The following is a 10,923-nucleotide window of genomic DNA, read 5'->3' as shown; positions in this document are numbered from 1 at the left end:
GAGGTAGAAGGCTGCACCGGGTTTGGAGAGCTGGCTGAGGAAGTGGTCATGGAATCCGGGCCGCAGGATGTCCTGAGCGTACGTCTCGTAGGGGTCAAAGGCCAGCTCCTGAAAAAGTATCCAACGACCCAGGAGTTAACAATGCACAAATGAATCCCACCCTGAATTCCTGCAGCTCTAATTACAACAGCAGATCCCTGCAGCTAAGACACACTAAATCACAGCTTCCATCAAAGACTGCCTGACACTACGATGTGTGAAGTCAGACCTCAGCCAAGTCCTCGAAGCAGCGTCCCACTAGTGGATGGGGGCTTCCCTCATCGGTCATCTCAACCGTGTCCTCAATGAGCCCTAGCAGCTTCAGAGTCACCTCATGGATGTCCACTATACGACTGAAGATGTTCTCCACATCCTGCAGGGGGCAGCACACAAGAAAAAGTGTGCACATTAAATCAGTGTGGCGACACAAACACATATACATACTATAATATATATATACACACACACACACACACACACACACACCCACACACACACACACACACACACACAATATGCATGTTTTAGTTTAGGTTTTCTTCCCAGCTATTCACTGAGAATCGCATCTGTTCCAGTATCTGGTTTTGTTCTTCAATGGGCCACTGATCCCCGTTATGCAATACTTAATTTCACTATTTGCAAATCCCCTTTAATGATTTTATTTTATTCATGTGACAACAAAATAATTTGGTGCTGGAATGAAACAAAGCTTGCAGAGGCAAGAGCTGGGTAATACCAATAACAATATCAATATCAGTAAAATGCCATGATATGCTTTTCATTTTAAATATATTTGTTGTGTTAATGTTTTATAAATAGAATAGTAAAATTGATATAAAAACATCCCCAGACATTAAATGAAGTATGTTTACCTTTGGGAATCATAGTAAAAGAATAGAATAGAATAGAATAGAATAGAATAGAATAGAATAGAATAGAATAGAATAGAATATGATAAATTTAATATCGTATCACATCATATATTAATTCACCTCTAGCGGAGACTTTTTATTTCCATGTAAAGCATGGAACAAGTCGTGATCAAGCACAGACTCACGTGGTGCGAGAAGAGCATGATGTTGGTGGCGAATGGCTCGCGGAACACCTTTATGATGAGGTTCAGGTCTCTCAGGTACTGACGCACCTCAGCCATGAATGCTTTCACCAGGTCGTAGTAGGTCGCCGCCTCGAACGCTAACGGCTCCTCGTCCATGAGGGGGAAGCCACTGATGTCCTCCTCATCCTGATGGAACATGTCCATCAACACCTGTGACCGAGAGGTTGAAGAAAAATACACTGTTTAATTTAAATCTTGTTCTATAACAGCAGCCAACAACAATCTAGCTGCAAATCACAGGTTTATAAAAATGTGCTTGTTTTAATGTTACTTGTCATATAACAAAAACATGCATGTCTTGTACATTAAATTACCTTTTAAACTTTTCGTTTAACTCATGATTTGCAGATATTTTTTGTATGGAGATATTTATTTAAATAATATTGATGGAAAGGATTGACTTTGTTGTTAATTTTTTACAAATTGCTGTGGTATAGGACACCGTACACACACACACACACACACGCTTTTCCACACCCACAGACGTAGTGTACCTTATCAGCACACATGGCCACGCTGATGTCTTGCTGCGAGATCTCATAGTGCCGTATATTTCGTACATAGTTTCCAGCCAGCTTCAGGATGTCCGCCGAGATGTATTCCAACACCGCCACAATGTACACAGACACCTGGTGGTCTATTTTGTAGCCTAGTACCTCCTGCCATAGAGAACAGGGTCAGAGAGAGCATGCTTGTTATACCTATCAGCATGTTTAAGGACATGATTACACATTAAAAACTTTCCACACTGAGTTTCATAAATGGTACAAAAAAAAAAAAAAAAACACGATTGTTTCAGGCCAATGCAGGCTTCTCCACCCAGCTACATTCTTTCCTGCCATGCAATTGGCAGCAAAAGCAGCTTCACAACACCAGCTTACAGGATTTATGCTTAGTCACCATTGAGTCTAAATTACGTCTCCCTCTGCTGGTTGATATGGTGGAGTGCTAACATGGAAAGTCCCAAGCAAACCGTTAAAGATGAGTCAGTTTTGTTATGGAGGTCACATCTGGAGTTTAGATAAACATCTGGAGAATGAAGAGAATGCTAGATTTTTATGGGTGTTCAGCGTTATTATATACTTGCCTACGGTGTATCTGTTCAATTGAAATATAATCAACTGAATAATCATAAGAACAGTGAGTCAGATAGTATTCAAGGAGAAAACCTTGCTAGCTGTGTAGTTGTAGTACAATAGTATGAAGAATGAAAAGATGTTCTTGCCACTCGGAGTTTCAATGCTTATGGCTGGACAATATAATGTACATACTGCAATAAATTATGCAACAATGTCATTTTCTAAAATAATCATCATTACAGCAGAGATCACCTCCAAAGTAATACAAAATGAAAGCATACTATGGTGAAATATTATTGAATGTAGAAAAGGCATGACAATTATTTCTTCGCAACTTTCATCTTTTCAGATGAAGATCTTTTTGAATCTTTTCTTCATATTACTTCTGTTACAAAAAAAAAAAAAACAAGAAATCAATTCTTTCTAAATACAGGATAGAATGCAAAGCTTTCCATTTACACTGCAAACATTTAAGTATTTTAATAGTGATGTTTTTTTACTTACAATCCATCCTTTAAAAAAAATATATATATATACAGTGGGTACGGAAAGTATTCAGACCCCCTTAAATTTTTCACTCTTTGTTATATTGCAGCCATTTGCTAAAATCATTTAGGTTCATTCTTCTTCCTCATGAATGTACACATAGCACCCCATACTGACAGAAAAACACAGAATTGTTGACATTGTTGCAGATTTATTAAAAAAGAAAAACTGAAATATCACATGGTCCTAAGTATTCAGACCCTTTGCTCAGTATTTAGTAGAAGCCCCCTTTTGATCTAATACAGCCAGGAGTCTTTTTGGGAAAGATGCAACAAGTCTTTCACACCTGGATTTGGGGATCCTCTGCCATTCCTCCTTGCAGGTCCTCTCCAGTTCTGTCAGGTTGGATGGTAAACGTTGGTGGACAGCCATTTTTAGGTCTCTCCAGGGATGCTCAATTGGGTTTAAGTCAGGGCTCTGGCTGGGCCATTCAAGAACAGTTACGGAGTTGTTGTGAAGCCACTCCTTCGTTATTTTAGCTGTGTGCTTAGGGTCATTGTCTTGTTGGAAGGTAAACCTTCGGCCCAGTCTGAGGTCCAGAGCACTCTGGAGAAGGTTTTTGTCCAGGATATCCCTGTACTTGGCCGCATTCATCTTTCCCTCGATTGCAACCAGTCGTCCTGTTCCTGCAGCTGAAAAACACCCCCACAGCATGATGCTGCCACCACCATGCTTCACTGTTGGGACTGTATTGGACAGGTGATGAGCAGTGCCTGGTTTTCTCCACACATACCGCTTAGAATTAAGGCCAAAAAGTTCTATTTTGGTCTCATCAGACCAGAGAATCTTATTTCTCACCATCTTGGAGTTCTTCAGGTGTTTTTTAGCAAACTCCATGCGGGCTTTCATGTGTCTTACACTGAGGAGAGGTTTCCGTCGGGCCACTCTGCCATAAAGCCCCGACTGGTGGAGGGCTGCAGTGATGGTTGACTTTCTACAACTTTCTCCCATCTCCTGACTGCATCTCTGGAGCTCAGCCACAGTGATCTTTGGGTTCTTCTTTACCTCTCTCACCAAGGCTCTTCTCCCCCAATAGCTCAGTTTGGCCGGACGGCCAGCTCTAGGAAGGGTTCTGGTCGTCCCAAACGTCTTCCATTTGAGGATTATGGAGGCCACTGTGCTCTTGGGAACCTTAAGTGCAGCAGAAATCTTTTTGTAACCTTGGCCAGATCTGTGCCTTGCCACAATTCTGTCTCTGAGCTCTTCAGGCAGTTCCTTTGACCTCATGATTCTCATTTGCTCTGACATGCATTGTGATCTGGAAGGTCTTATATAGACAGGTGTGTGGCTTTCCTAATCAAGTCCAATCAGTATAATCAAACACAGCGGGACTTAAATGAAGGTGTAGAACCATCTCAAGGATGATCAGAAGAAATGGAAAGCACCTGAGTTAAATATATGAGTGTCACAGCAAAGGGTCTGAATACTTAGGACCATGTGATATTTCAGTTTTTCTTTTTTAATAAATCTGCAACAATGTCAACAATTCTGTGTTTTTCTGTCAATATGGGGAGCTATGTGTAGATTCATGAGGAAGAAGAATGAACTTAAATGATTTTAGCAAATGGCTGCAATATAACATTGAGTGAAACATTTAAGGGGGTCTGAATACTTTCCGTACCCACTGTATATATATATATATATATATATATATATATATATATATATATATATATATATAAATAAAAAAGCTTTCTCGCCCTGCATTCTGGGCATCAATTACATCAGTTGTCTCTCTACATTCAGATAACTACATGAATTAACAGAATTTATATTGTTTTTGCAGTATCTAAATAACAATATTTACATGCATTCACATCTAAAGTATCTGACTAGTCCAGATGCTTGTGGTAACCTGATTCAGGTCAGTTGTGTTCATAACGCTTCTTATTTTGCAGATTGTATTGACAGTAATATTATGCATGCTTTTCTGTTTCGAGTTTTAGCACCTGCTACACTATATCGATTTTCAGCCTGACAAAAACATGCTTAAATTCATGACCTGTCCACCCTGAACAACACAGACCTTCTGGGATAAAAATGTTAAAAGAAAAATCCAAAAGAGCTGCACCTTTAAAAGTGGGTGAATCTTATCCACGGGCAGCGCGAGAGGGTTCCTCCTCTTCCTCTTCTCAATGGCCGCCTGGGCATCCGCGATGGCCCACTTATCAATAGGGTGAGGGAAACTCTTCTGGACTCGCTCCTGGCAAAACCACAGAAAAAAAAGCAGTGAGACAAAAAATGACAGACACAGAATGAAAAGTGTTAAAGCAGTCATGACGACACAAATATGTAGGTTCAATTCTGAAGTTGTACATCCTCCTGGAACTAACCCGGGAGCACAGAGAGAGGCGCATGTGAACAGGTGAATGAAGCCGACTCATCTCGTGAGAGGTAGATGAAAGAAAAGAAGGGAATGGATGATCAAGGCATAGGGAGAAGAATAAAAGGAACATAGGATACGAGTGGCCAAAAGGAATGAAAGATGAATGAGATCTTGTGACGTAGGACATGTCAAAGCACCACAAAAAGAGCACCTTTGCAGCTCACGCGAGGCGTCTGCACGCGAAGATGGATCATAAACACAAAAAAAGCACAGAAAGAGTTGAGAAATGGGTCGAAGAGCAAACAGTCCCAGATCAGTCGATATCTATGTGGACAAAAATACACTATGTGGACCTCCAACTTTGTGGAAGAACCACATATGCCTAGTAAAGTCTGTCCCAATACTGGTTTCCATTAAGTGTTCTTCAAGGGTGTGGTCTTATAAGAAAACAATCAATTTTGCATTAATATGTGCATCAATGTCAGCTCCTAAAACAATTTTTAAAAGTTGAATTCCTCTGATATGACTGCAATTATAATTGTTTCAATAAAAAAAAAAAAAAAACAATCAATCATACTTTCTATCCATTCATAGCTATGCTTAATGATGCTGAAGAAAAAAAAAAAAAAAAGGACACCTTAGGGCAGCTATAAACAGCCATTTCCTCACCTTCCATTTGTTTTTTTTGTTTTTTTAGAGAAGCCAGAAAGCACCAACATTGGAGGAAATAGAACCTCTTTAGAGATCAACAATTACACTAAATGAATTGGAAAACTGATAAAAACGTGATTTAATGTAAAAAGAAATTTATGGAAGTAAAAGAAAATCATAAAAAAACAATTAGTTATAAAAATTACTTTTTATTTATTGAAACTAATTTCATAAACTTTATCAAGCATCATTATATTTTCACATTTTACCCTCCACTTGCCATTACTATAGAAACAATAGGGATTATAACCCTGTGAGGTCAGAGGCCTAACTACTGTTAAAGCTGCTGTTTTAAAAAATTTATTAATCAACACTTTCTGAACAATCAGAAAAATCACAGTGCTGTCAATAGATGAAAGTACATTACAAGGTTTAAGTACTGCACAGTGGATAATTCGCAAAAACTCAACCCTGAAAATATGCGCGTTTGCATTTTTAACTGCGTGTGTACGTGCGTGTGTGTGTGTGTGTGTGTGTGTGTGTGTGTGTGTGTGTGTGTAAGTTTACCTCCACATCCTGCACGGTGCGAGGTTGGGCCTGACAGAGCATGCTCAGTAGCAGCAGAATCAGCTCCTCGATGTACTGCAGAGCCTCTTCCTGAGATGACAGCTTGGGATGTACCTGATTTAGCACCTACAATAAACACACACAATTAATAATGCAAGAGCTAAACCACCAAACATGTCTTTATGCACATTTACTGCGATCAGATTATTCAAGAGCTCATATGAACAGTATGTTCTGATGCTCTGATTTCAAGAAATGATAGCTGATATCTTTCCTTTTCTTACAACTTCTACACAGTTTCTGATTAGGAAAAAAAATGGACATTTACATGGACTTAAAAATTACAGCACAATAAAAAAGGAAATAGTTCACAGTAAAACATTTGAGCGTGTTATAGGGAAATTTTCAGGAGTTCAAAGAAATGCTACTCAAACACAAATTCTTTTCCAATAATGCACATTCTGAAATGTTATGTTTCCTTGAACACCACAGCTTTTACTTTTGCACATTTATTAAAGAATGACTGAATAGAACATCAGGTTTTATCCATTTATAGTTGCATTTTAGGCTGCGGAATGTTCATGAGACTTCTTGGTTCATGTTTTAATCATGAACCTTTCGAAGACAAACATGCACCAACTGACCATAGCAAAACACTGACACAGGAGTCTCCTTTCATAAACTTAATAATCATTGTAGCAAAAGTAAACTACATAATCATATTATAGATTCTATAAGCTTTCAATTAGGCAAAAGTGAATTTTATGATTATGCAGATGTTCTGCCATACAAGTGGGGAGTGGCAGCTCCAGCGGTTAAGGCGCTGGGTTACTGAACGGAAGGTCGGGGGTTCAAGCCCTGGTATCGCCAAGCTGCCACTCTTGGGCCCTTGAGCAAGGCCCATAACCCTCTATGCTCCAGGGGCGCCGTATCATGGCCGACCCTGCGCTCTGGCCCCAGCTTGTAAGCAAGCTGGGATATGGGAAGAACAAATTTCACTGTGCTGTAATGTATATGTAACAAATAAAGGCTATTCTATTCTAAGTCCGGGTAAATGAGTTGATACTACAGTAACCATATTATACTATAGTGAGTGCAATCCTCTTTACCAATTTGGTTTGAGAATTTGATAGCGCTGTGGAATAAATAACTACAAGGTTTAAGTAAAACCAAAACATCGATTAACAGGAGTCAAGATAAGTTGGGTGTGTGCAGTTTCTGAACACTCGGCCTGTGAACAGCATTTGAACAGTATGTGAACAGTATGTGAACAGCAGAATACAATGTGACATAACACAGTGTGGTGAGTCACATGATGGCATGACACCACCAGTTTCACTTCAGCGAAGTTTCTCACATTAATTAGAAACAAGTGAGCTTTCGTTGCGTTTTTTTTTTCCTCCCCAGGGGGCCGCTGAACTTTTCGAGCTCAAAATGAACCGTGGTGTGTAACGTCTCAGCATCACCAAAGCTCCTTTCTCTCTCCCTCTCTCCGTTTCTTTCTCAGCCTGGCCATGGCCTCGTGTCATAACATGACTAAGCAATTTAACAGCATCTCTTTATCCTGCCTTCTCACTTTTCACTATGTCGCTCTTTCTCTGCAAAGCTTGTGAGAAAGGCAAAGTTTTACTCCTTTCTTTTGCACGTGTGTGTGTGTGTGTGTGTGTGTGTGTGTGTTTGGGGGCCAAAAATGACGTCTATAAACTGAATATATTTGCTGGTTTACAACACGAGTGGTGAGGGAGATTCCTTGGGTAATCATCATTAAGTTTTCCACTCTTGCTCAAAATACACAAGATACATAGGAGCGTCTGCAACCTCAACAAGCCAATAAAAAGAAATGACCTCACTCGTTTTTAATCCCTCTCGCTCTGTATGTCACGGAAAATAATCGGCTATCTTAGTTCAGTTGAAAAAAGAAGCGCTTCATCAGCATTTTTACCTCAGCGTAAACACTGTGACTGCAAGGCCACTACCGTGGGAGTTTCTCCCACTGAAACAAACAGTTTGATTCCAGAGAAGGCCACCTATTGCAATCATCAGCCCACTTCTATTCATCCTTGCATCTAAATTGCATTTGTTCAATTGAGGGAGTTCAAGGTGGTGCATACTGAAGAGAAAGCACAGATAACAGTATAGGGGGAAAAAAAATAAAAAACATTGCCACACGCTCTTTATGTTCCTGCCACTAGCCTACGCTCACTTTACCTGCGCAATCATTCCCACTTTAGACTCTTCATGCAGGCAAAATTCTCTGACTAAAAGGAATCAAGGCTAATTACATCAAATGAAAAGTTTTCCACCCCGAGTTCATACCTTGTACTCAAAATCTGCAGACTGTGGAGTCAAGCATGCCTGCATCATTAATCCAATTAAAAAAAACTTTATATCCCAAAGGAATCATCACATATCAGCCAAAAAGTGTGCCATGGAGGCCGACTGGCATTGCTGGCTGTTCTTATAAATGAGGTGTGGCCTCTGTGCCTGTCAGCCTTAAGTAAGGAACTGTTCAAATTATTTCTATAGCATTTTACACAATAGACATTGTCTCAAAGCAGATTTACATAATTTAAGAATTAAAGTGAATGATGTGTGTTTATCCCTGATAAGCAGCCTGGGGAGACAGTGGCAAGGAAAAACTCCCTTAGATGTTGTGAGGAAGAAACCTTGAGAGGAACCAGACTCAAAAGGGGAACTATACTCATTTGGGTGATATCAAGAGTATGATTATAAATCGTAAAACAATACAAAACACTGGAGAGAGAGAACTACCATGAGAGCTGGAGTGCAAGATTATGAGTCATGTCCTTTCTACAGTCTCATACAGTCAATTGTGACCTTGGTCAGTGATGGTCAAAAATAGAAAGAGTTTTAGAGAAGATGGTAAGTTTGTATGCCTACCAGTTTAAAAAGCAGACAAAGGAGATGTGGCCCACATAACCACCAGATTTAAGGAAGCCACTACGTTGCCCGTCAGTTTCAGTGAAAGAGGTGTAGCTTCTATAACTATTAATTCCAGTTAAGGAGGTGTGGCGTCTATGACTGTCAGTTAAAGGCATGGCCTCAGTCTCTTGAGTTTATAGACCTGAAATCATTTAGGGATGGGTTTCTGAATTTCAGATTCCAGTATAATCAGTTCATCAATCATTTGGCAGAAATATCACTGTCTAACCTTTGGAGGTGGGTGTGTTTGCACACTGCTGGGTCCAAACATGCCAGAGCTAAAACTATGTGAGGAATTGAGTTCTCAGGCATGGAAGCCAGTGCTGACCTGCATGCAGCCACAAGCCAGTACAACAGCATGTCTAAGGCAGTGGGATGCAGCTGGTTCAGTATGACAGGGCTGCTGTGCACTTATGCAAATGTGAGAGGGGGTAGTCCAGGTCAGCAAAACATGAGCAAAACACGCAGCAATTTCAGGGACTGAGATCATTTACAGGCATTGGGGGGTTAGTTACAACAACAAATCAGCACCCCGAAAAGAACATTTACTGTTTTAGCACAAGCTAACGTGTAATGATGTATTAATGCTTGCAGTTATACAAAGCATTTTCTTTTGCTTCTAAGTGTTGTTTAATAAAAGGGGAGTTACTGTAATGACTATTATAATACAACTTTTTGTAACTACGAAAAAAAGAAAAAATACATATCACCACTGCATTCGATTAAAGAAAACGCATGAAAAAGATGTTAAAGAAAATAAACAAAGCATACACATACACACTATCTATATAAATTTTTTTTACTACATTCCCATATAATAAATCTATTTGTAATTTTTTTCAATTACCTTCAATGTTGAACGCAAAATGCAAATTAGTTCATTATCACTCATGTTGTAGCAGCTTTAAGCTTTAAGCTGTCAAACACTCAAACACTTTAAAAAGGGTAAACAGACATATTACATTAAAAATCAACTATAAAATCTCCTCACTCCTAAAGTAGGTTTAAAATAAATAACTAAAAAAAATCTGTTATAAAGAGCTGACACTGGAGACTCCTTGCAAAAAAAATCTTACTAAATTTCTGAATTGCTATCAACCATATCAACCGTGTTTAACTTGTGCCATGCAAAATCCCTGTATAAACTGTTGCTTTAGAAAAACTCATTTTCCATTTACACATCTAATAGTCAAAAAAGTCAAAAAAATCACTCAACCTCTTATATCTGTAGTATAAACCAATTACAGAAACACATGCTGAGTTTCAAGTTTCGTTCATTTATATGGGGAGAATATTGTACAAATATTACACTTAAATCTAAACGAGTGAGGCTTCAAGGCAAAACATATTGTATTGTCAGACAGCCAGACTACTTTCCTCTGGCGTGTCTTGTATTTACAAGCCATGCTCTCATCTCATGACGCACAACGACTGTTCCACACTGGTGTGACTAAATATTAAACAAATACACTATTTAAACAAAATCTTGCGCACACCTGACCATTAGATTGGTATGCGCTTTTTAAACATACTATTCCACATTTAGTCCCCATTTGCTGTTATAATAACCTCCACTCTTTTAAGAAACTGTTCCACTATATGTTGGAGCATGTTTGTAGAGATTTTTTGCCCATTCAGGCACAAGGGCGTTAGCA

General features: G+C 39.2%; 1 protein-coding gene across 3 annotated transcripts in view; it reads right to left on the bottom strand.

The window, feature by feature from the left end:
* sos1 (son of sevenless homolog 1) overlaps positions 1-10,923 on the bottom strand; it is a 57,987-nt gene that overhangs the window by 33,882 nt on the left and 13,182 nt on the right. For all 3 annotated transcript variants that reach the window (XM_083558724.1, XM_083558726.1, XM_083558725.1), the window contains exons 2-7: positions 6,326-6,451; positions 4,853-4,984; positions 1,651-1,815; positions 1,097-1,306; positions 269-412; positions 1-108 (exon numbers count right to left, since the gene is read on the bottom strand). The exon at positions 1-108 is cut by the window's left edge and continues 3 nt beyond it. In XM_083558724.1, the coding sequence (XP_083414850.1) occupies positions 1-108; positions 269-412; positions 1,097-1,306; positions 1,651-1,815; positions 4,853-4,984; positions 6,326-6,451 (885 nt within the window). The remainder of the gene's footprint in view (positions 109-268; positions 413-1,096; positions 1,307-1,650; positions 1,816-4,852; positions 4,985-6,325; positions 6,452-10,923) is intronic.

Source organism: Silurus aristotelis (assembly GCF_946808225.1).
Source record: "Silurus aristotelis genome assembly, chromosome: 13".
Lineage (NCBI taxonomy): Eukaryota > Metazoa > Chordata > Actinopteri > Siluriformes > Siluridae > Silurus > Silurus aristotelis.
This window is presented reverse-complemented; position numbering and strand designations above follow the sequence as displayed.